This window comes from Gadus chalcogrammus, chromosome 4 (genome assembly GCF_026213295.1).
Source record: "Gadus chalcogrammus isolate NIFS_2021 chromosome 4, NIFS_Gcha_1.0, whole genome shotgun sequence".
NCBI classification, from domain to species: Eukaryota; Metazoa; Chordata; class Actinopteri; order Gadiformes; family Gadidae; genus Gadus; species Gadus chalcogrammus.
In genome coordinates this window covers 9,829,449-9,855,866 of record NC_079415.1, presented here as the reverse complement: position 1 = coordinate 9,855,866, position 26,418 = coordinate 9,829,449, and the positions used below count along the sequence as shown (strand labels likewise).

General features: G+C 47.3%; 1 protein-coding gene across 1 annotated transcript; it reads right to left on the bottom strand.

The window, feature by feature from the left end:
* Positions 1 to 142: 142 nt before the first annotated feature.
* Positions 143 to 24,622, bottom strand: cplane1 (ciliogenesis and planar polarity effector 1). The gene is given in 50 exon segments (XM_056587773.1): positions 143 to 607; positions 822 to 1,141; positions 1,241 to 1,359; positions 1,504 to 1,674; positions 1,772 to 1,827; positions 2,077 to 2,139; positions 2,141 to 2,200; positions 2,751 to 2,877; positions 3,033 to 3,069; positions 4,292 to 4,462; positions 4,796 to 4,895; positions 5,326 to 5,591; positions 5,941 to 6,151; positions 6,416 to 6,468; positions 6,731 to 6,787; positions 6,984 to 7,112; positions 7,512 to 7,572; positions 7,669 to 7,747; positions 7,833 to 8,011; positions 8,465 to 9,160; positions 9,272 to 9,616; positions 9,801 to 10,086; positions 10,933 to 11,106; positions 11,197 to 11,505; positions 11,903 to 12,790; positions 13,089 to 13,446; positions 13,652 to 13,763; positions 13,897 to 14,046; positions 14,386 to 14,495; positions 14,962 to 15,109; positions 15,444 to 15,608; positions 16,183 to 16,412; positions 16,616 to 16,728; positions 16,848 to 17,073; positions 17,487 to 17,654; positions 18,024 to 18,188; positions 18,484 to 18,564; positions 18,700 to 18,890; positions 19,184 to 20,004; positions 20,309 to 20,503; positions 20,989 to 21,238; positions 21,670 to 21,852; positions 22,025 to 22,128; positions 22,577 to 22,733; positions 22,839 to 22,945; positions 23,194 to 23,426; positions 23,592 to 23,711; positions 23,799 to 23,934; positions 24,044 to 24,175; positions 24,369 to 24,622. Coding segments are annotated over 49 exon segments (9,726 nt in total). The 5' UTR covers positions 24,125 to 24,175; positions 24,369 to 24,622; the 3' UTR covers positions 143 to 442.
* Positions 24,623 to 26,418: the final 1,796 nt, after the last annotated feature.

Genomic DNA, 26,418 nt, shown 5'->3' with positions numbered 1-26,418 from the left:
TAATTTGAGATGCCAATTGTTACTGTGTACCCATAACCACACATTTGTGAAGTGTAATATATCTGTATGAATCTTCTTCAACTGACAAAGGACTCTCATTGATAATGAATAAAAAAAAAACGATTTTAGTACAACAACATTTTATTCACAAATAAATTATAAAAATACAAAATATTCTCTCCTAATCACTTTACTGAAACAAATAATAGTCACACAATGACCTAAAATAAGCCGACAGATATAAAATGATAACATACTGCATTGCAGTAGAACAAACTCATATCTTGCTGTATCTATCAAGCCTAAATGACCTTATAAATAGGCAATTCCAAAAATGTGTTGAGGCGGTGCTTGTGTAAAGGCACATATTTTTAAATAACAAAAAGTCTGTGTACTAAGGCTTGACAATTATAAGTCATGAAAGCACTTTGGAAAGTATTCTTCAAATTTCCTCTGTGGCTACCAGTCTTTCAATCTCAGCCCAGTCGATCTTGCTGAGGTTACTTGTGTCAGTGTCAGAGAGCCTCTCCAACCAAGACATCCCTTCGGCTCCTTCCTCCTCCGCCTCCTCCTCCTCCTCCTCATCTTCAGACAGCCCAGCCAGACCCTGTGAAGCACATAATAACACAGACATTTATTGCTTTGTTTTAAAAAAACAAAACGAATTTGTTTAAAAAATTCAATACAGATATCTAAACAGACATTTAGAGGCCAATTAACAAAATCCAAAGAATGCAGACATTCCTCAAAAAGTGTCACATCTGCAAGCCTAATTCCTCTGGTATTTAACTATGAATGATTGACAGGGTGGCATTTCCTACTGTTTTAGGCTCCTTCACATTCAGGTGTCTGGGGATCTCCAGGGGCGGGCCCCATGAGCTTGATGCCTCATTCTCCTCTCTCTCAATCTCTTCTCTCTCCATCTCCTCCCTCTCTTCTCTCTCCATCTCGTCTCTCCTCTCTCTCCATCCAGCAGAGGGCGCTCTGGAAGGAGATCTGTTCATCGCCGATTTGATTGGGCCTTCCCTGTGCGGTGCTCGGCCCTGATTGGCCGGCCCGTGCGGCGTGGCCCTGCCTCTCGCCTCACTGATCATACCGCGCCGGGTCACCTGAGACAGACGGTCCTTCGGCAGGGTGCTCACTAATACAAGAAACCACAGTTACCGAATGATCCCCAAATCATTTAATAGTTTATTTCATGAAGCATGTAATGGATAATGTTAAACTTTTGTTCTGATACCTGGTCTATGTAGTCCAAATCTCTGCTGGTTCTCCAACGATGATCGCCATCTTTGTTTCTGTTCAGGCTGTTCCCAGGGATAAAAGAGGGGCTGTGATGGTCTTGACTGGTCCTTGGGTCTAGAATTTGAGTACAACACACACAAACATTTTGGTTAACCGCGTTTCTTAAAATCCTATCCAGATGAGAGGGTAACATAACCCTTGAGAGACCTAATAAGTAGACGACGATGGAGCTCAATCGGTTGAATGGCGGAGAACTACCTGGGTCTTGAACTTGCGGAAATGTGTGCTGCAGCGGGTTGCATGAAAGAGGGGGAGAGAGCACTTCCTGTCCGTGCGGCGCTGGGCACGGTCAACGTAGCTGGCGGCAGATCACTGACCAACAGACAGGCTTCCCTGGTCCTCTGGTTGTACTGCTCCAGAAGCACCACCCTGATAAAGAGGTACCACGCAATGCTCTCAGTATGAACCCCAACATAAGGACACCACGCACCCCACTGTGTGTAAACGCTGAGCATTGGGAACATACTTCTCTTTATCTTCTTTGATTTTCTTGACCGCAGCCTGGAAAGTGAAAGTGGTATTCTGTGGAAGGGTGGAATCAGGATATATGAATGAAAGACGAAAAAATATTACATTTACATTTAGGGCATTTAGCAGACGCTCTACATACCTACGATAAATAAGTACATTTGTCAGAAGAAGGAGAAATAGCGATAAAATCTGAGTTCTGTGCAATTGCAGATAATAAAAGAACATAGCACAACTAGAAACCCAACCCAAAGCAGTGCAGCAATAAAATGCATTGATCAAAAAAATAAAAGGCCTTTTCACCAGTGGTTTGGCGCTGGCAAACGGCCGGTGCTCCCGCTGCCTCATCTCCTCCCGCTGGTTTCTGGTAGGAGGCCTGTCTCTCTCGCTGCTTCCTCTTCATCCAGGTCCGCAGCTCCTTCCCGCTCTCCCGAGAATCAAACCGGAAAACCGCAAACGGGCTTCCGCAGTGACCATCCCTTCGCTGTAGCGGCCTGCTGAATGCTCGCAGTCTGGTAGCCCAATCACACGTTGGTTGTCAGAATCGCTCCGTGGTGACACTCGTATGCTTTCTGGGGCTTTAGCAGTCTGTGATTTTGTGTGACCTAGTTGTGTACCGTCTCATAACTGACTTTGTGGTTATGAGATGTTGTGTTATCATTGCGAAGTAACTATGAAGCACTCATAAAAAAAACGATTTAATTTCTACCAAGATGTTTTTTGGATGACTATAGCTAGCTACACTGGCCTCGGTCTAGCTGTATTTTTAGAAACTTTTTACCTACTCAGATTTTTTGTTCGTTCTAGCTGTATTTTAAAAAATCTGGTCGTTTTTATTTTTATTTTATTTGTTTAATAATTATCCTCAACCTCCCATTTCACTTTGGATAACATGATCAATTAAATGATTAAACGTTAAGGTAGTCTGGGGGTCATGGATCCAAGCAGGGTAGTTACTGGCAACCCGTGGAGAGTACGGCAGCTTGGGCTTGGGACACCTCCAGGTCAGACGGCGAGAGGGCCCCCTCCCTCACCAGCTCCCCCAGGATATCAGTCATGTCACTCAGCCCGCTGAGCCCCAGACTGCTGTCCACTTCGCGTGACCTGAGGGGAACAGCAGTGGGGGGCGGGGTGGCTTGTGCGGGGTGCGGGGTGTGGGGTGCGGGGGGGGAGGGTTATAGTGAATGGATCGTGTGTTGTAGGAAAATACATGAAGAACATCAATAAAGGCATAAATCCCTGAACATCCGCCAACTTACATCCTGGTTGCCTCGGGGAACTTGTGGTCTTTAATGCCTGTTGATACGACACAGTTATTATTAACAAAATAGAGAACGGCAAAGGTAGCGATTCAAAACAGTATCCGTCCTAGAGCTGGGTAAATAATACATTTTGAATCGTAATTCGAATTAATGGTCTAGGAGGATTTCTTTTAAAGAAAACAGTTGATTAAAGAAAATAGCCCGGCCCTAATCTGTCCTTGAATTTCAACCTTGAGTTGTACAATCTAAACTACTACTGCTGCTTGGTGTCTCTCCCAGTGTCTGCTGAGGGCATTCTGCTGGCCTGGCACCTACTGACAGCAGCCTGAGGGTTGGTTGCATAGTGTTGGGTGACGAGAGCCTTCGAGAGACAGGGGGGTGTGGGTGGATAACTCTCCCCCCCCCCCCCCTCCCTTACCCTGACCCTGACTCACAGATCACAAGACATACTATCCTCTCAATCTGCCAGGAGACAACCTTAGGACAGAAACCGTAGAGTCCACCATCGCCCCGCGTCGGCTGGCTGTGAATGCCGATGGATTAGTGGTTGTATCGACACGACCAGACGCGGGCTCTGGTGCTCACGTAACGTGAGCTGAGATCAATGTTTACGGTAACTGAAACCTGCAGGCTACTTTATAGTGGACAGAAGTTAAGGGCGCCACTTAACTAATTAGTATCATGGCTTATGATGTCTCTGAAATCTGCCATCCATCTGGTACTGGATACGCCGGCTTAAAGTATTTTATAGGCGTAGACGTTATTCATTACCGTTGTCATGTTTACACAAGCACATAGCAGTTGATCCCAAAGACAGGTAGGTTTCCAAGAGAAACTCACAGTCGTGCTAGCGTTGCATATTTTTCCAACAAAACCACTCTGCAAGTGTGTGACCTATAAGATTCCCAAGATGGATGCTTGGAGTTTAAAAGGCCTCTGCAGAAGTATCATCATTCTGGTGCACAATGCAGAGAAGCCAAGTGCACGTGTCAGTGTGTTTAAACCTGCACTGTTTAACCTCTCTTTTATTTAAAAAAAGGAAATAAAGAATAAAGTGTGCCCATCCAAGAGTCAACCCGTTCAGTGAATTAACCTCGATAAATACTTTAATTCTGGTCCACTTCTACCCCTTCCCCACCATGGGGGAGTAGACCCTATACTCTGAAAAATGTAATAGCCATAACCGTAGCCAGTAGAGGCTGCGAATGCGAAACCGTACACAGCGAGCAGGTTTAAATAAGTCAGTAAGAGTTTACTTGTAGGGGTACGAGGGCTGGACGGAGCTCCTCTATGGGTGTTCGGAGACAGGGGTGAGAGAGAGAGAGACTGTCTCTTAGCAGCTGATGAGTCGGTCTGACTTTCACGGCGTCCTCGCTGCCTTCCGTCAGACATATTCTCTTTGTTAGCACGAGAGGGTGACCGCCACGCTGGTGAAGACAAGGGCCATGAGATCAAATGGATAAGGCAGGGTTAATGGATGGCTCTTCTCCATCACATTGTGTGTAACGTCAATTCATCCAACTTTGTATGTAAAACACTTTTTGTGGGGAAAAACAGCAATAGAAAGTCCTTGAAAAGGGGAACAACAGAAACAAGATTTCTGTTTAAAATTAAACATTCAGTAAAAAAAATAAAAAATAAAAAAATAGATACATTTGAGAAGAACATTTTATTTAAGTCATGTAAGAAAGTTTTAAGATACTACAAGGCTCTTAAAAATCTGGTTACACACAGATACTGTTAAGACAGTGGAGGTTCACCTTTGTCTGGGAGGAAGAGGCTGACTGTTTTGCTCTGGGTCATCTTGCTGTCGAGTCCCTGAGCCGAGACCGGAGTCAATGTGTCGATGGTGGGCACCAACTGAAGAGAAAGAGGCAACCTCAAGTAAAGCAAAATGTAACAACAAAGAACAGCAGGCCTTCATCTATGTACCATTAAGCGGTCGCTCTGTGATTTTCTTATTTATTAAACTTTTATGTCAATTAAAAACCTATTTTTCAAACAATACCCTGTGAAGGCAGGCAGCAGGCAGCAGCCAATTAACAGTGCATTTTTATAACTGAATAACACTGAAACACATTTAAATATTAAACATACCTGATTAACTGTAGGATCAGGGTCAAGATAAACGTCTATGTATCGCCCTTCATCACAGATGCAGTCTCAAAGGGCGACCCACATTCCACTTACCCTCCTTGCTCTAGGAGTTTACTAGCAGCCCAATGGACGGCCATACAACCCTGGCAAAACAAATAAACAACAAACACACAACACACAACGGCACCCCTACCATCCTGGAGTGGACGAACTCTGTCTCCATGTGGTCGGCGATGCTCTGCAGCGCGGCCAGCTGGGCGTCCATCTCCGTCAGGCAGCTGGAGAAGTGAGCCGCCTGGGGCCCGGTCGAGGCCCCCAGGGGCCCGGTCGAGGCCCCCAGGGGCCCGGGGCTCTGTGGTTCAGGGGCCCTAGCGGTGTGAGGGGGACCCGGCCAGCCCTGGAGTAGAGCGTCCGTCACACGATCGCCGGTGGACGTGACGAGAGGGGGGTCTGGGAGGTCTACAGAGAACATCAAACACATTAGGGATGATCTTACTGTATGTGAAAGGAAATGATCCGACTGAATATTTACGGTTAATTGATCTACCACTGAGTAATTTAGTGTTTATTTAATTTACAAAATAATTAATTAATTATTATTATTATATAATCGTAGTTATATAATGTCATATTATGAATAATGTTTTCGATTTTGTATATATATCTTTTGATACATGACATTAATGAGCAGGTAGGGGGGTAGGGCATCCAGCACCAGGATGCATACAGGTAGTTTGCAGACATCTGTGTTTGTGTGGCTGTTGAATCAGACGATCCAGCAGCCCCATCACAGGACCCAGAGCCCTACCTGGTGGAGGTACGGTCTCAGCCATCTCCCCGGCGGGTGTGTCTGAGGTCCTCGCCCCGGCGTTGCTCACGACGGCGGCTGCGATGAGGTGGAGCTGGGCTGCAGAGGGAGCCGGGTGCTGTATGTCCTGCTGGGACCTGGGGCGGGACCCGGGGGCGGGGCCTCTGAGCGGAGACTCCTCCTCTTCCTCCAGGTCCACTACGTTCAGGAACTGCCGGCCGGGCGGGAAACACAAGAAAGGTGGGGACCGTTATGACTGTTACACTTCAATACTAACAATTGCAACATCAATAGTATTTTTATTTGCAGCTTTCCAAAACTTTGATTACAAGCTGATTTGAAAAGACAAATTCAAAGCCAATACTCAGTCACCTCGCAAGAAATGCTCAACTTTATTTTATACTAATAAATTCATCAATTATCATAATGCAACACAATGATGAAATAGAAGAAGTTCACATGGTGGGGGAATCACCTGGTTCTGCTGGGGTCTCTTCGGGCTCTCCTCTGTGTCCCGGACAGGGCTCGCTCTGGGGAGCCAGTGGTTCATCAACACCTCTGGTGGTGAGACCAATGAAGGCCGTTGTGCTGAATCGATAACACACACACACACACACACACACACACACACACACACACACACACACACACACACACACACACACACACACACACACACACACACACACACACACACACACACACACACACACACACACACATTATTAGTCTATCCATGACGAAATCTACCTGCATTATAATGTTGCTGGTGGTATAAAACATGACTTACATTCAGGGTTTGAAGCAATTGCAGATACAGCTTTATCCACAAGTTTAGCCTGCCCAGCTAAACACACACAAAATCACATTACTAACAGCAAAATTCAAAGGATATTAACAAAATATATTTTCACACCTGGCAGTGTGACAACTCACAGAAGATAGCCTTTTTGGGTATATTGCTAAAAATGTTGGTTGCGTATTGCTAAACGTATTGCCAACTCGATCTCAGGGTGTTCTAGTGTTGCTCCACGGCTACTCACCGGGCTCCGTGTTGGTGAAGGCGTCATGGCTCTCTGGCGGGCTCTTGTGTGTGGAGGCAAAGGCGTGGAGCTCTGCTGAGGTGGCGTAGGCCTTGTCCATTAACCTCTGACCCACAAGCAGGGGATCATCTGGACCAGCGAGGGCCGATTTAATCCAAGAATTAGATGGAAGAATAACGAGTTGTATCCTGAGACCTCAAGGGTGCTTGCTGCGAATGTTTTTTGTCTTGATCGCATTTATTATCGCCTATCACCTCGCCTACAAAAATACTTTCAAAAAGTGTTATGTTTTTGTTATCACTTCCATTGTATTCCCATGATTGTGGTATGTTTTAGTTTGTCTGACAGAAAAGGGTTGCACTACTTAAAGTGTAGGCTTGGTTTCTAACTTCCTTCCATTCGGCTTGTAAGTATACTCGGTGTTTTTAAAGTAAGTTCACACTTTCAGGCATAACCAAAAAAAGAATACATTCTAGCCCTAAATTCATCTTGTTAAGAGGAAAATAAATGTTCAGAGAAGACACTCACCAAAGAGAACAGCCAAGTCTCTGCCAACTGCAGACTGATCATTGGCCCGTCCATCGTTTGGCTAAGAACAACAATAACATTGTAGTGTCACATCGATGAGCTGGTCATATGCATACATATTCATACAGATCAATAGGTATAGGTAATCATCACCTACCTCTTGGGTGGGAATGATCGACTCCTCCGGTCTGAATGTGACTTTCTCTCCGGTCTTCGCCCTGTCCTTTCTACTCCTACTTTAAAAGACAAACAGCCGTAAGCGAATTGTGTACATGCCGTCTAAAACAATAGAAACGTATATGAAGAGCGTTGAGGCCGTACGTTTTGCGGGAAGAGAGCGAGACGTCAAGGAGTGCTGCTGCGCTTCGGTTCTCTGGTGGTGGGCTCGCTGAGATCAGCTGGAGGCCTGACGGGGTCCTGACCTCAGGGTCTAGTCTCCTCAGGTCCTGCAGAAGGTCCACATAGTTGATTTCGGGTGCAGGAGTGGAGCGGGGAAACACCTGAAACGAGAGGTCAGCTCAAGTCAGTCAAGAGATTTAAATATAGGTACTAGGGGGACGGGATAGTTGGATGTTTCTGACTCCCTCTAACTGCAATCTGCCTCACCCCTACCTGCCCTGTAAAAAAAGTGCCAGTGTGAGTCCCCTAGGATAAAAGCTGCATGATGAAACAATGAAGTATTATCATCATTAAAAGGTGCCGTGTTTAGGATTTAGCGCCATCTAAAGGTAAAGTCGCAGATTGCACCCAACTAAACACCCTCCCACCTCACCTCTCCCTTTCCAAGGAAGCATAAGTTACGATGGCCTCTATTGCTCGGTTAGGTGTAATTTTCATGGGATTATGAACTTAATAAAACATTCTTATGAATATTATTTTCCATTTCCACGTCTGTTCCCCTAGCCTCTAGATTCGACACCATATTTAATCATGTTTTCAACCGCAATTCCTACCGTTGTTGGTTCAGGGTCGATGTATAGCAGCTGGATAGTGGGTGGTGGCGGTGGTGGTTGGCTGAAAGCAGGGATGAGGGTGCTGACCGGTCTGTGGGTGGACGGTCGGGCGACTTGGGGGAACGCGGTTGGGGTGGGGGCGGTCGGGGAGTGACAGCTGAGCAGGCGGAGCCCTGCCACCGGCGGGGCCCCGCGGGCTGGAAGGTCAGGGTGGGGAAGCGGTGACATCTCTGCCCTTTGGGAGGTCCTGGAGTAGGGCCCTGACGCCCGGGTTCTCCTACGTCCAGAGCCCATGGCTGAAGATTGACTGTGGCGTGCTGGTGGAGCAAACAACACTTCCTCTTCGTCTACTTCTTCTTCTTCTTCGTTTGCCCAGAACGAGGCTGCCCTGTCTTCATCGCATGCGCGTCGGTCGGGTTGGGGAAGGCCGATGTTTGGGGCCTCGGGCGCCCAGGCCTGTCGGACGGGGGAATCGGGCGGAGGGGGAAGACGGAGCAGCTTAAGCCCCGGATGGAGGAGGGAGGGAGTGCCGTGGCTGGTGGTGTCGAGGTCAGAGGGTGAAGGCATGGGGATGGAGGGAAGAGGTTTTTCGCGGTCGAGGGTGGCCTGCGGCCCCTGGGAGGTCTGGATCAACCGCCGACTCTCTCCCGGAGGACTTCCTGGGGCCTCGGCCTGTACCCTCAACGGCTGCATCGACTGGAAACCAAAAGATCTCGTTGTCATAGCGTTGACGAGATCCAAACACACAAGATCCATGTACGACCACTCATCCACAACGCACAAACAAACAACAATCCAAGAATTTACCTCTGCGCCGTCGATGTTGCCGGGATGATTCCTGGAAGTGGAAGAATGGTCCGTCCGCCTGTCTGGCTCCGGCCCAGCTGAAGCATTGTGAGTGGATGCCAGATTGGGCAGAACATCGCTGCGTCCAGAGCGCAGTGGGACGCCAGCTTGAGTCTGAAGCTGTTCGTAGGCGTCGGTGCGGACCGGAGGGAGGAAGGTGTTTGGCTGAGGGGGTGGGAAGGGGGCGGGCTGAGCCGCTGACGGTTGCGACAGGAGTGCGTTAGACTGGGCCAGCTGCATGTAGGGGAGGCTGGCGAAGGTGGAGCCCACCATGTGCATGAGGCTCATGAAGTTGATCTGCTGCAACTGAAAGACGATATAACACACACACACACACACACACACACACACACCTTTGAGTTTGCACCTCGATTCTCAGTGTGAACATAAATCAGTCCAAGGGCATTTTCACCAATATAATAAGAATAATTACAACCGGAGGACTTCTATTGAATTTTTTATTTAACTTCTATTGACCCTCTTGTACTACCTGGACCATCCTGAAGAGCTCATCGTTCACAAGCTGTCTCACAGGCTCAGCCTGAGGGGCTGGAGGGTCGTTGGTCACCATGGCGACGGGGGGGGGAGCCGCGGTTCTGCAGGACTGCGAGGGCTGAGGGTGAGGAGGAGGGTCAGCTGGGGGATCGACGGTGAGCGGGGTGGGCCGGTCGGAGGGCCGAGGTGGTGCAGGCCCACCCTGGGCTTCCTTCACTGGGGGGACGGCTGGAGGCTCTGGCTCACTGGGCGCTTCTGGCCCGGCGGGGATGCTGGGAGCACTGGGTAAAATACGGTCAAAGACCGGAGATTCAAATCTGTCGTCTTTGGACATCAATAATGGGGTTCAAAGCAGGGCTGTGAAACAGGCCCGTTGGTTCCCTATTCCCGTTTTTCCTTTAGTTACAAGGTTTAAATCGATCCCCTGCTCTGCGGATTAGAACTTACTGTGAAGTTGCACCGGATGCTTCCCCGACTCTCTCCGAACAACGAAGATCCTCCAGTTTCAGAACCTGATCAAGGGGAAGATAAGCACTTCAAGTATTTGAAACATTATAAATACATTTTAATTCTATCATCATATTATTTGGAGGAACTAGGATAGTTACTAACAATGTGAACAGCCCTTAGTTAAAAATATCCCAAGCTGTTCAAAGCTCCTCCGTTATTCATTGATATGAATAACAAGCTTGTCATATATGACAAGCACATTCAAACAGAAGAAAATGTAATTAAGAATCCTATGAAGAGGTACTCACTGTATCAAGTGATTGGGTGTTACCACAGAGCTTATCAACAGAAAGAACAGACAGGGCGCTTGTGTCCTGACTGGCACTGCTGGGCTCTATAGAAATGTACAAAAATATACAAAGGATGGCATGAGAGTGGTTTACAATGGAGGTGCTGCATGTAGGAAAGATTGGAGAGTTGTAAAAAGGCACAACAAACAACTCTCAAAAGATTTTGCAAACAAACAACCCAGAAACAACCCTGGTCTGTCTCTACATCTCTTCTTCCAGGCATTTACACATTTGAGAATGAGATGCAAGGTGGAATCCCTGAACAACAAAAGACTCTCAAATATAGCACTTACCTCTAAGCATCTTTAACAAGAGAACCACTATAACGGCACAAATATACAGCATAACAGCGTACCTTCTTCCTCAGCTACAACATGGTCACACAGTGAGGGCTGCTGTGATGTCATCGTCCCCATCTCAGAGTCATAGGTTACAGCTTCCTGGGCGCTGGGGTCCGTTGTGTTTCGAGAAGCCCCCGTCTCCGTCACCTCTTCTGATGCGCTGCCGTGACAATCAAGATCAAAGGTCAAACAAAACAACCTAGACACAGACAACCAAGTCTAAACGTCTGAAAGGGTGTGTCACACTCACAACGATGGGTCTTCTTCAGGCATCAGCCGGGCATCCGGGATTGTGACCGGGGTGTGGGTCGACCCAGGGTAGCCCGTGTCCACGCTGCCCTCTCCCTCCTGCTTCCAGCCCGCCTCGGGCAGCAGCGCCGGGGCCGAGCCGACGTTTGGCTCTGCCACAGGGGTCCGCGGGGGCCCGGGAGCGGGGTCGGCGCGCGGGAGGAGGGCAGCGGAGCGCCTGCGCTCCAGCAGGCTGAGCGCCGTGAGCACGGCCGGGGCGGACGCCTGGACCCGGATCACCACCCCGCCGTCGGACGCCCCTCCGTCAGGGCTGCTCCATTATGGAAAGAAACCAGTATAACGGTTGTTTGGGTCAATTATTGAAGTCGTGATTATTCAAAGGATTATTTTTGAGTTTGAAAACATGACGCATTTATTCAGCGTTTCTGTCATAAAAAAAAACACGTTGAATTTCCACCTTGAAAAAAAACACACAAAATGTTCAAATAGAAATCGTTCAAAAAGAAAATAATGTACCAATATGTTATCCAGCTGTTCTTTCTAAATTCTGCCATTTCTATAAAACATGTAATGAAGAATTAAATAAAAAATAAAATATATATAATTAAATATAGTTAAAATATAGTTAACTATATATAATTAAATATAGTTTCACCCCGATTATTTGAGTTAGTTTGGAGATGGTTTCAGCGATCGCCCAGCCCTACCTTCCATCCTCTGGTCCGCTCTTCTTCTTCTTCTTCTTCTTCCTCATCATCATGCCATGGTTTCCGAGCGGTGTCCTCCTATTGGCCCAGCGGACCATCCACTCCAGGAGGCGGCCCAGCTCGGGGAACTGGGCCTCCAACTCGGAGTCCAGGCCGTGCTGCAGATCCGCCCGTATCTCCGTGGAAACGGGCGTGCCGAAGGCCCAGCTCTCGGACAGGTTCTCCCAGGGAACGTCGCTCTGTCTGGGGCTCAGGGCCGAGCGTACGCTACCCCCCATGGTGCTCCACCCTGGAGCCGGAGTAGCCTTCCGATGCTGCTGCTGGAGGCCGAACAGACCCTGCTGCCTCCCAGGGCTCAGCCCGGGCAGAGCGCCCACGGACGGCTGGGTGGAGGCCACGGAGGACGGCGGCTCCGATCGGGCGGCCTCGTGAACAGGGGCGGCTCTGTAACAGTGTCCCGCCCTGAACACGGGCCGGGGTGCGTCGGGGCCCGTCCCGGGCGGCTTCCTGCCGGCGTGGCCCCCGTCCCGCTGGCGGCGGCGCAGCGTGGAGAGCACGTCGAAGGTGAGGGAGTGCAGCTCGCGCTCCCGCAGCGGGGCGGTGAAGCCCTGCAGCAGGGGGAGCTCGCAGACGTCCTCGCCCCCCGAGGCCCCGGAGCCGTCCTTCTCCAGCACGTAGCTGAGGAAGAGCTCCAGGAAACGCGGGTACTCCTCGTCGTCCAGCTCAAACTCCCAGGTGCCGACCGTGGGTAAGGCGGGGCGGTCAGGATCCGGCTGGGGGGCCTCGGGTTGTCTGGAGGGGCCCGGGACCCTGTCCCGCTCCGCTCGGAGGACCTTGTGCGTCTTGGAGGGAGCTTTCTTTGCTTTGACGCTGTCTTGTACTTGTTTGCTGTTAAAAAAAGGGCAAAAGCACGAATGAATCCACTTTATAGTTAATCTCGCTTTCACTTCAGTGGAAGTTTGAATAATATCTGTGCTGCATTGTAATTTAAATCCCTGTTTGTCCACATCTATCGTGTTTTTCTTATGTGTTTTGTTGTGTACTAACTGGCCGCCTTGGTCATTATAAATTATTTCGTCTGAATTTACTTGCCTGGTCAATGATCTCTTAGATAAATTCACAAATACAAAAACTTGCTCTATAATATATGTACATGTATAAATAATATATAATAGGTCTGAGCTACCTGGCGGTGGTGGTGGACGGCAGGTCCGTAGACAGAGCTTCTGATGTGTTCTCCGCCGTGTCTCCGTCGCTGTACACCATGGGCTGCCCCCGGTCCGTCAGGGGGCTGGCACTCAGACTGGTCCCCAGGGAGAGGTGCCCCGGGAGGGCCGTAACCCGGCCGCCTCCCCCTGCTCCTCCTCCTCCTCCTCCACCTCCTCCTCCTCCACCTCTGTTGTCCTCCTCCTCCTCCCTCTCCCACAGGAAGAGCTGGGGCGGGGCCAGGTGTCTCTGCAGGCGCTGCAGGTCCTTCCTCCTCTGCCTCCTCTTGACTTGGAGCGTGACCATCATGACCTCACTGCTCGACTCCCCGGGGTCTCCTTCAAGATAAGAGCGCAGAGCGCCACGTTTGATTAAAGTAAGGATGGGAATGAATGAGGAAGGTCAAAGAGTAAATCATATCGATTTATGTTTCGTTTTATTGTATCATCTATTACCCCTCTATAACCATTTGTATCCACTGTGAACAATAAGGATGATATATTAAGCATTCAGATATTAATTATGCAGATGTCATGCAAGTACCAAGCACTGTGCAGTTCTTCAGTCTCTCCAGCAGAGAGTGGTATTTCTCCCTCAGAGGAACCCGCACCGATTCCTCTTCTGCTGGGAACGCCCGGACCAGAGTGTCTGCCACCTGAGAGGGATGGATGACAAACAGACATGTCAACCTGAATGGACATCAGATAATCCTCATGTGGGTGACGGTGGGCTGAGAGAGGGTCGTGCACTGTAGCGTTATCCCGGGGGCAGGGTGGGGATGTACTCACCATAGAGAGGGGCGGTAGTTCGGACACAAGGCTGAGCAGGACGTCCTGCAGCATCTCCTCTGCGTTGAGGAAGCGAGAGAAGGGCAGCAGTCTGCAGGCCCAGTGGACCGCTTCCACGCAGGAAGAGATCATCTCAGGGTCGTCAAACTCCTAGAAGGTCGAATACAGTAGCTCTGATTGATCACTCATTGCTCCAAGGGGAATTTGTAGATCACAAATCGCCATTGGGTCTCAAAGTCATTGACGAGCCAAATACTGTGAGGAACATACAAAAGGCCTCTCACCCTGGTATCAAGGTGGGTCAATTAAGATACTGCCTCTAACATCCTTAATCACTGTCTCTCGTTCATTCTCTCACACACACGGCATCTGACTAAAAAGCACAGGCGCATATCCCAAGCTTTTAGTAGTAATCATGTTTAACCCTCAATAATATGCCTGCTGTTTGATTGTCAATATCATAAAACACATGTGTAAAAGAGTGGCTACCTGTGAGTCTCTCTGCGCGTGCCTGGCTGCCTGATACCTCCGACAGGATATAGACAGCTGGTCCCTGACGTGAAGCAGCCAGCAGAGCCCACACAGGTCCCTGAAGCAGCCTGAAACCAACGCAACCACAACACAACACACTTCTGAGTGACAGTTTGACAGTTCTGCAGGTACGATTTGAGTGCTCTGAAGAGAGAGAGCTGAGTTTATTTTTAAACTAAGCGTCCTAGAAAACGTCCCCTCCCTCTAGGGTCACTCGCTCTATATCAATCTCCACCATTGAGAAGTGTTGCGTTTCATGTGCCTGTGATTGACAGGCAAGATGGATTCCTTAAACCAATCAGGGAAGAGAGACCCTGATTGGTCAGAAATGAGCCGGGAGCCGTCTCAAATCTAAAAGGTCTCATACAAAGGCATGGCCAACTCAAACCAGACATTCTCACACTCACTAATAGCCAACAGATGGCTGTTCCATTTCTTAATAAATTACACTCTTAGCTCTCAGCTCTTAAATCTTACCTACAGCACCTTAAACATGTGGACGAGTATACATTAGTCATTTAGACGGTGTCTTACTTATAGTCTGGATGGTGACGGGGTCCAGCTGGCCGTCTCTATGGGGGCCTTTCCTGAAGAACCCAGCGCGGTTCACCAGGTTCCCCAGCCCCTCTGGGAGCACCCCCTCCTCTTCAGCAGCACACGGGTGGCCGTACTTCTTCTTGATCTGGTCACAAAATGCATCCGTGTGTTTAAACATACCACCAAAGACATGGCTTGTACAGTGCAACTCAACATGCAAGGTACAAGAAAAGAGCAGTATCCTGAAATAACACTATGTACGACTTGGTAAATAACGGAAATAATACAGATAATACAGAAAATAATACGGAATACAGCAAACAGGAACGTTATGGTCATTGAATCTTTTTTTTGTACTTTAAGCTAGCAGAGATCCATTTCTGTTAATGTAGTGGGGTTGACTATGTTCCCACAGTCCACACAGCCCCAGACAGCCCCTGCCCTGAAGGGGGGGGAGACGGGCAGTGGGGGGGCGTTACCTTGTACTGGAGGTGCCTGGCGCGTCGCAGCTGGCTGATGTACCACTGGGCCGCGGGGCGGCAGCATCGAGCGGACCTCAGCAGCAGCAGCAGCCTCTGGAGCACGGCGGAGACCCTGTGACGGGAGGGGACCTCCGAGAGACGGCCCCCCGTCCCCGCAGGGTCCTGGGAGTGGACATAACACACCTCACGGTCACAGCGTGTTATAGCTGTATTACTGTATTACTGTGAAATATACATTATAAATTGTCTACGTTGCTCGTTCCTTTTGATGTTACATTTATATAGTTACACTAAATGTTGCACTATTTTACACTTTCAAACAAAGCACGAGCTGTTACATCTATATTGGGATTGGGGTTCACTAATATTCATAATTTCTTGGCCGAAATGCTGGCTCATATGAAACCAAAAGAGGTTAAAAATAACAGATGGTGTTTTTTCTTACATCATTTTCAGGAGAAATGTTACATTAACATTTCCATTTAGCTATCTAACTTTTAAAGGTTACGTTAATATTGTGTGCTAACATATTCAATATGCATTGTATGTTGTTGTTTTCAGTACTGCTTGTCCATTTTTATGTTCCATGAATAATATTTATTCCGGATTTATGCAACCTGCATCATTGTGTCTTTAAATTCTCCCGCCATGTTTTTTCACTGTTACATTCCCTACTTGTCGTTTGTTAATCTAGTGATGTATAATATAATGTGGTTGTTCTCCGCGTGAGGCCCACCTGTGTGTTAGAGGCGGGCTGGGGGCAGTACAGTGGAGGGGCAGGGAGGTAGAGTTCCTGGGGCACCAGGGCAGTCAGACAGGAGGACAGGGCCTTAGCCGACTCCATGAGGTCAGACAGCAGCCCTGAGACCACGTCCACCCCGGCCATGACAGAGGCCTTCAGAATCTCCTGCACCGAGCCCTGCACAACGTCCCAGTCCTCGCCCTCCGACCACTCCGGGGAACAGCCTTCAAAAAAGAGTCATTGAGTAAAAGATTATGAACGGTTTTATTATAAAATTGCATAAATATGAGTAAAAAAATTACAACAAAAAAAAGTAATTGATATTTGTATGCTTATGTCACAAAAAAATAAAATTGTCTTCAGCCTATGTCATATCAAATGTTTATATAACAGAGAAGGGTAGAGATATTTTTTAAGTTGTTTTTACCTCCTTCGGTCTCATTTGAGTCTGCGTTTCGACTGAGAAGAAAATCCAGCTGATCCTGAAAAATACTTCCTGTCTCTAAGGTTGCTGGGAAATGGAGTTCTCTCAACCACACCCTGCAAAAATAAAAGATCCTGTTAATACGCAAAACCTATAAGAGCTCGACCTACAGTGTAGGTTCTTCTCTAAGGGTATTAGAGAAGAACCTCTTGGTTACAAGCAGAGTACTACTGACCCGGGAGAGTGCTCGTCCCGGTAGCTGGTATAAGCCAGGCTGAGCGAGGCGGCGGTCTTCCAGTCTCCGAGGCGGTCGGCCAGCCACACGGCCTCGGGAAGCAGCCCGCCGATGAGCAGCAGGTCCTGGGCGTAGTCCACCGTCCACACGTCAGACACGTGTTGCTCCCTCACCGCCCGGGAGACCCTCTCCTGGCACAGGGGCACCAGGCGACCCAGGGAGGGCTCTGGTATATAAATACAAAAATACCAAAATAATTCAGGAAACATACAGGAAGAAAACTGCAGTATCCTTCATAAAGAAAGGCCAAACTCTATCCGAGAGAATATATCATAAACTGACTCATGCTACATTGCTTGTTTCGTATGATTTAGCTGTTATTATGAAGCGCCTTGGAGCATTGGGAAAAGCGCTAAATAAATTTGATGTATTTTTATTATTATTGTTGTTTTTCAGCTCCTAATTTAATTGGATGTTGAACCAACTTTTCTGATGCACTCGATTAAAAGGGGTCTTTGAGATCCCTACAGATACTCTCTCTCCAGATGGTTGTATTTTTATACTTGGTAATGCAGACCTGTAGGCCTTGATTGTCCTCAGCCTCACTTGCGTGTCAGGTGATGCTGAGCGGCGTCTCACCGTGAGGCAGGTGGAGCGGAGGCAGCAGCTCCACGCTGTGCGGCGGCAGGATGCAGAGGGGCTGGTTGGTGAAGTAGGAGGCCATGAACCTCCCCAGGGTCTGCACCGCCGCGCGGGCCGCGTCCCGGTGGAGGTCCGCCGGGAGCCAGGACTCCCACTGGGCCCCGCCTGCACCAGGAGGACACGACATCACGAGGGAAGATCGGTGTGTGGATTGTTATTACAAACCTGAGTTTGAGATTGATCAAACCTGAGATTGATCATTTACATTTAGGGCATTTGGCAGAGGTTCAAACACAGGAGACAGGTTTACCCATAGTTGTTTGACTCAACCGATTAGATGTTTACAGTACCTTAAGGTGGCCGTTAGACTGAGGCAATTGGGATTGGAACCCCCCACCTTCCGTCAAACATTCTAACCATACCACCATCCGTGCCCCCATTACCAAAAACGTGCTTTTGCTAGACATTGACTCAACCTAACCTAACTAACATCGGCTTGGTATAAGACATGTAATAACATTGTATCTAGGAGACCTTCTGTGGGGTCAGTGCTCTGAGGGCGGGGGGGGGCAGGGTCGATCACCAGCCGGGCCATGCGGTCCCCCAGGGCCTGGGCTTCCCTCAGACGGTACTGGAACAGCAGTCCGTACAGCATGGCCAGGCACAGCCGCGTCTCCTGGAACACGCTGCGTTCACTACCTGACACGCAGAGACACACGTCAAAAACCATGAGACAAGATTGAACCTAAAAAAACCCACACAAATATATTTTCATAATAATAATTTACTTAAATAAGATTAACATTATTAATCCCAGGTGGGAAATGTAGAACAAGCAGACCACACAGTACATCAGTAAACATTAACCCTGACACGGGTAAACATTATTGATCGTTATTGATGATGATAACGAAATGACTGCAGTAACCGTTTCTCACTTATATTCATTACTTCCTTACTTATATTCCCCCCGACTGCAGTAACCGTTTCTTACTTATGTTCCTCTCAGTCCACATCTCTGACCTCCATGCGTCTGCGCTCTCAGCGTACGACCCAAACAAGAAGTGACGTTCTCCTAAATCGAAAAAAGGGACACAGACATGATAAAGACGCTTGCTTAAAAAAAAAAAGCATAAAAAGAAAGTTCCAGGGTACAGCCCTCGACTCTATGTGTCACACATGATGCAGAGCGGCAATCCGTCAGACGGACCTTGACAGCTGAGCAGGGCCCGTCCGTCCTCCAGCCTGGCCCCTGTGCCCTGGAGAGCCTCCTGAATCTGGGACAGCACGACGGACGCCCGGCCCTGCTCCTCCGCCCAGCCGTCGCAGCCCGCGAGGCCCTGCAGCTCCTCCATGTAGCGCTGGGTGATGCTGTAGAGCCACTGCCACGCCCCCAGCAGCCTGCCCCCACGCACACACAGGATGACACACACAAAGAAGTCACCACACGTTCACATATTGGCCCGATGACCAGAATATTATCAGTTTTTCTATTACTACGTGCACGACTACTCAAGCTAACGATGGGGTGTTGCATTGTATTTAAAGTGTAATAAATAAGCTTAAATAGGAATATAGATAGAGTGGGAGAAAGGGAGGGAGGAATGGGAACGTATATTAATGTCTCTGCTGTTTCTTTTTAAATTCTTGAATAAACCGAATAGTGAACAACGAGTGAACAAGACTTTATCTACCTGCTAGACGGCCGTTGAGGAACGGGCAGCGACTGACTGAATTCAGTCCCCCCTTCGTTCAAGTCTTGTAGGAGAGGCACACGGTAAACATCAGAAGACCAGAGCTCTGTGGGTCTGTCCTTACCGGAGCCCTGAGGTGCAGACGCCCAGACCCGTCTCTGCTGGAGAGTGTAGGCGTGGTCTAGACTGTCTGCCCCCTGCCGCACAACGCGCAGGGCGCTGGATATGCTCTGGGACGAGAACTGGGAGCCGGAGCGACCCTTGGGCCAGGCATCGGGCAGCGGGGACAGCAGCAGATGTGCCAGCTTGTGGGTGAGTTCCACCACCGACGCCAGGCGACTCTGACCGCCGGGGTGGAACGCGTCCCAGGAGAGGAACACCAGGAAGGCACTGAAAAGCTGTGAGACGCGAGAGCTGCTGCAAACGCCAGTGCTGGAGGCGGTGCTGGCGCCGGTATAACGAAGCAAGGCGGCCAGCCGTAGCACAAGGCCGACGGTGTGGGTCAGGAGGTACTGGTGCTCCTCAGACGCTCCTCCCAGAGACAGCCCAAGAGCCCAGGCGGTCAGCAGGTGAACCTTGACCCCCCCCAGGGTCCTCATAGACCAAGACGTCTTCTTCTCTGGGCAGGTGGCTGAGAAGGAGTCCCGGGTCGCCGGTGGGTCATCCTGCGGATCCGCGGGCCCCCCGAAGGACCCGGTCGAGTGGGGGCGCGGCCTGGCGTGGAGCGTGTCGAACATGGAGGCGAACTCTAATACGCCGCCGTCTTCCCGGTGCGAACCGGCCGCGCGCACGTCGACATCGGAGTCGTCCTCGAAAAAAGCCTGTAACAAATTAGCTAATATTAGGTTAGGAACAAAAAGAGCATGGACAACATACAATAAGTGACCTACATTATCTACAGCGTTGTACAGTGTATTCGGGACCATGCATCTCATTAGGGATGCCTTGCTTAACAACAACCTACAGATAACTTGTATTCAGTTGGATATCAACCAAAGAACAGTATATATCGTTTTGGCGGAGATTCTGAAAAGACATTCCATCACGACTATCCATTCGATTCCAATAAAAACATGCGATTTAACACCAACGTGTATACAAGTATATGAAATGCACTAGACATGCCTGTGCTTTGTGAAGAAGCTCGCGAGTGTCACTCATGGTTCCCTGGTCCTGCAGGAAGAGAGGTAGAGAGCTGGCATGGGCCGGTGAAGGGGCCTTAGAGTGGAGCGTATTGGGTCCAGACTTAACAGAGGGATCCATTTCCTCCTTCTGGCTGCCCAGGCATGACACAGAGTCCAACCACGCCCTAATATTTGTCTGGGAACAGAAGAGGAAATTCAATGGGATACAGTATTGCTCGAAGACCAATGAAAAAGAAAATAATGCATGGTAAAGTTATAATATATGCATTGAATCCATTTAAATCAGCTTGGATTAAAATTAGTTTTAAGGATTAAATTATCAATGTGTAACATTTAAGATAGCTGGGAGTCAATGATGGATGTAAATTTTACTCATGCTATAAATAAAATCACATCCAATCTTATACTCGATAAATAAAAGATTCTGGCCAGCCCGTACCTCTCTCTCTTTGTTAAAAGGTGAAGCTTAACAATTTAATTTAGTTTTCCAATTTTTCCTCTTTTTGATTAGTATAGTGTTTTTAGGATCACTATACTAGTTCAGATCACCATACTAATCAATTATTATCATTTAAAAATCTTAACAAGTGATGCAACCTTCAAAATAGTTTTGGAAAAAACCTTTGCAATAACGATGTCAAGAGGCCATGGGTCTCTCACCTGGGTCTTCTCCAGCCTCTGGACGGTGCCCTCCATGTCCCTGCTGGCCTCCTGCAGCAGGCCGGTCATGAGCAGCGCCGGGGTGGCCCGGTCCAGCAGCCGCAGCACCGTGACCATGTAGCCGTCGGACACCACCAGGTAGAAGAGCCGGGGGTGCCAGGTCACGGAGAAGCGCTGCCTCAGGACGTCCCAGAAGGACACGCTGGAGCTGGAGAGAGAGGCCTCCGCTCCCCGGGAGGACTCTGGCGGCCTGGGTGAAGGACAGGTTGTTTTTGGGTGAATTATGTAATTTGACCGTGTATGAATAGAGGGTGGAAATGGAGATGGGGGTTCTGCTAAATAATGGAATGTGTTGATGTCTCACTACAAAGTTGCATTTTGCACTCATAACTTTAGATAGAAGGTAACAAATATTAATCATTTGAGATGTATTTTCCTATTTAAAAATGTATATTTATGCGTGTGTGTTTGAGACAGAGAGCAGCAGAGAGCAAGAGTCAGTGGATGAGAGAGTGAATGAGAAAGAGAAAGAGAGAGTGAGAGTGAGAGTGAGAGTGAGAGTGAGAGTGAGAGAGTGAGAGAGTGAGTGAGTGAGTGAGTGAGTGAGTGAGTGAGTGAGTGAGTGAGTGAGTGAGTGAGTGAGTGAGTGAGTGAGTGAGTGAGTGAGTGAGTGAGAGCTACCTGTAGGTGACCAGAGGGTGCAGTGGTAGGAAGTGGGCGGGCCCAAAGTCGACATTGCAGCCGGAGCTGGACAGACTGAGCAGCTCCCCGAGCCGTGCCAGCATGAGAAGGGACCCTCTCTTCAGAACACAAGCCAGGAAGAGCCCTGTGGGAGACCAGCTCACACTGCCCACCCAGTAGGATCTGAGAACCATAACAGGACCACATTTCCATTCATTAGACAAATGCCATCCAACAAAGGCTACTAATTACTTATTTTTTATTAAGGATATTCAAAGATTAATTAGTTTTGTTCCAAAGGTACAAACAATCAATATGAAATAATTGAACTTTAATTACACATTTCCACCCATACCTTAAATATTTAGAAGGGATAGTCAAGTTCTTGCTCCCACATCCGCCTAATCCTCTGGCTATTGACACAAAGTTCTGTGTGCTAACAAAGAGAACCTGTGTAGCCTGCAACACAAGACATGTAACATAACAGTAAGCAAATGCAGAAATGCAAAACAAACAAACACAGAACTAATCGTTGAAAGTAGGGCTGCATCATTGATTGCAAATTAATCAAAAATGGCAATTTGGCCTTTGCCAGAGTTTGCAATTAATTCATACATTTGTTCCAAAATAAATTAGAAGAATATAAATTTATCAGCTTTTCTACCCCCACTCGAATTAAAATTACAAACCGTTGCAACTCAGCAATTGCTTTATTATTATTAATTGTTTTATATACAGTAGGCACCACAGGATATTAATTGAATTGATAATCTGTTCATCCTAATATATTATTGCAATCACAATATCGGGCAATTTCATCACCATTATATTTTGGTCCTAATCATGCAGCCCTGGTTAAAGTGGCAATTACAATTGTGGCTACAGAGACACTGGGGCTGGGACTCACCCTGGGGTCTCTCTGGTTTAAGGCTACAGCGAGCAGTCGACCATCAGGGGACAAGGCCGGCACCAGTGCCCCTCTGGACTTCACTGGTTTACAGGGCGGAGTGAGACTGGCCATGGGGTACGTCTTGGTGGCCCACTTGACGCTGTAATCTACACCACTACACAGAAACGGCTCGTTATAACACTGGGATTTCAGCCGATTTACAACGACGTCAGATTCACCCTTAACGATGCAATGGATGGATACGATTTCTCTCACATACCAAACTTCTCTCGCCAGCACCTCCTCCCATCGGATTTTCAGGAAGGTGATGGTTAGCTTGTCCCCAGATGTGAACACCCATGCTGATAAGAAGATATCACCAACAGCCTGTTTTGAAGAAAATCACAAATTACAGCAAGCAAATAGTCTATTTCAATTCATATCTGTGGTATAATCAGGTATATTTACCCGTTATGTCAAAAAAATGTATATGTTTTTTTGTGATTTGTACAGACAAGTTTTTATGTTTTTGCCAACCTTGTGCACAACATATTTCTCCTTGTGGAAAATAATGTTCCATTCTCAAGAACAGCAAAATCAATTTGTAATAAAATAGTAATAGTAAAATAAGAAACCTCATTCTTGACAAAGATGCCTTGCTGACTTGCTTCTTTATCTTTGAGCAAAGGCAGAGCAGCATCTTCAGCGGGCTGTATGTGTGCCCAGCGTCCCCTGACGACCCCATCTCGCACCCCGTTCAGACCCCTGATGTCAGCACACTCCCACAGGTATATGTGCCCTGTAACTGCTGCAAGAACCACACGCATCCCGTCCCCTGAGACATGGAGGGCTAAACGGGGAGCATTCCCTGAAAAAACAGAAAAAGGTTGAATCCAGACAACTGAGAGTGGTGCACTGTGATAACGACATGGATGAAAAAAATTTGCACAATCAAGATGTAATCTTGTCCTTAGGGCAACACTTGGTTTTCCATGGTTCCTTTGGCCTTTTGGGCACACCTAACTGCATCTACCTTTAACAGAAGCAATCAGTTGTGCTACTTCTGGCACTGCTGAAGCAGTTTTCAACCAATCCTTATCCCTGTTCCATAGAAACAGCTCCCCTGATACCAGCAGTCCAGCAAGCCATGCACCTGACGGGAAAAACGAGTAGTAACTAGAAGTGTTATGATGATACCATGCTAATTAAACATTGCGTTGATTGTAGAATTGAACCCTACCTGTCTGAGATGCTGCCATAGTGACCACAGTATTGAGCAAGGGATGTAGTTTAGGGGTCTTTTTCTTAGTGCGACCAGTCACCATGTTGATTTCACTGATTCGCTTGTCATCCAACAGGAAGACAGCCTCCTTCTCCTGGTGGATGGAGTGAACACATTCGTACGATTCAAATGTACCAATAGCTATAATCAGGCAGAATTGTTCCAGGCCAGTGACCACTTGCTCACAAACAAGGTATATTTACCTGACCAAGCCAGCAGAATCGCGGCCATGGTTTCTTTCTTTTGATGCTGGATGACAGGACAACTTCCAACTTCAACTCCATTTTTGAGGAAACGCAAATGTCCCGTAATTGATTATAGAGGAATCATCTAGGCTGAAGGAAACGAAAGCAGAAGATGCTAACAACAGTCAGTTAGCAAGATAATAACCCAATGTAGATTTCCAAACTTATTTTTCCTGCCTGACCACCATCAAACGGTTATATTGAATAGTAATTTAACAATACATTGCACGGTAACATTTATGCACGCATGCATTCAACTATCTAAACTGAGTTATTATCATACCATAACTGCTGTCTGCTGTCTTCTTGTTTATGTTCCAGTATAACTGGCTAGCTTAAGTTAGCTAGCTAGGTTAATTCCACCATTCAAACGCCGTAATGTGCCTCTAAACCGCATCTCAGTCCTCTGTCTTGTTACACACACATACATACAACTGGGCACGAGTAAAATGAACTACATAGGTACGGTAATGTACAGTTTTTATGAAATATTTCGAATTTCCCTCCGTCCACATGTATTCCCATGATCCCTCTGAGCGAAGCTAAAAGCGTTTCCCTGGGAACCAGGGCGGACTCACGCCGAGCTGCAGGTAACAGCTGACAACGTAAACATCTCACTACAAACTGCGAAATAAGTGCCCAAATGTCCATAGTTAATAACCTACGAATCAATATGCATTGAATTTTTATGCACGACTAAGCACAGTGATTTATTGAATTTAAGAGTACGTTTATAAAAGGTCAAGAATTCGACGTGACTAGATCTATGTGTAACTTATTTATGCCAACAGGGGGCAGAGTGGTTCAATAATATGTATTTATGTTAGAAAGATGTCACCAAGAACCTGACTGATTTATTTTTCAGTGCCTGTCAGGCACAGGTGTGCTTTTGTCGGTGCCAGGTTCACCCAGACTATAGTCAAATGCTTTCCTTACTTGTCATCCGGGCACACACACATTTCATTAGGTCCTGTCAACAACTATTGGGTGATGAACAGCATTTTATTAGTGCCTTCTTATTTTTATTATCTCAGGATATTGGCTTCTTTGACTTATTGAATAGAAAATGGGTTTTCGAAATTCATAGTTGCTACTTTTCGTACACTGGCCATAATTTAATCTTAAACTTTTCAACAATGCACAAACACAATTTTATAAACCTGACAGTTGATTTCCATTCCTCCTTTATACTGTCAGAATAAATTTGAAAAGCCTTGAAATGTTGTTTTGATGGTCTCACAGTATCACAATAATAACTCGACCTACATTATACATAAGGCTATTTTCAGACTTCATATTTCCTCACATTTGGCTATTTATTGAACACACAATATTATCTCTGTTTTCCCTTTTCTTTCATGAGCATCTTAGTGCACCTTGAGGAATCAAAACACTAATACATTAATCATATGATCTTTAATACATCAGTTTTTAAAGAGTTTGGCCACTAATCTAACATGCTATTAGAAACATTGTTCTCTCATAACAACTGTGTCTATTTTAGGTTTGCTCGCTCTGTGTGTCCATGGCATATTAAAGGATACAAAAGTGTTTTCTTTGTTGATTTACTTGCTGGTTGGCTCATAGCGTGACAGACTTTCAACGGAGTAGCCTATAATCAAAAAAGGTTATAACAAAGCATGGTAATGGTCATTTAGGATCATTTAGTGAATTGCTTCTGATGTTGATGTTCCACAGGCCTACACACACATAACCACGTTTGTTTTATACCAACCATTTACATTGTGCTGAATTGTTGACAAAAACAAACATGGCGTATTACATTGTTTTGTATGATGACTGCTTATATTGTACTATCATTACTACTATTATTGTGAATGAAGGCAAGTAGGGTACTACCATGGATAGGCCTACTACAATAGTGTGCTCTTTACCGCGAGAGAACGTCTCGCTTGCTCTGACGCAATAATCGTCACCGAACTACCGCCTTCTCTTTTAAGCGATTGGCTGAACCGTGGGAATATTCAAATGTCTCCTGATTGATTGGACTGAAGCCGGTTTCATCAGTGCGGTGCGGTGGACTCATCATTTCTACTCCGACATCACGGTCGCCTAGCTTAGTTGGATGCAAGGAAGGAGATGGAAGCTATTTTAAACAAAACCTAGTCGTTAAAAGCAACATATACCTGGGTATGACATAGAAGCAATCTACATGGAGTTAACCTCGCCAATGGATATTCCGCTTGAATTTTCCCTCACGTATCAGGATATTTGTGGCGAGATTGCTTTTGCGGAGGAAAAACGCCTTCCGACCAAGAGAATAACCAATCAGTCGCTTCGAACCAAAGATAAACAAGCCTTATGATAAGATA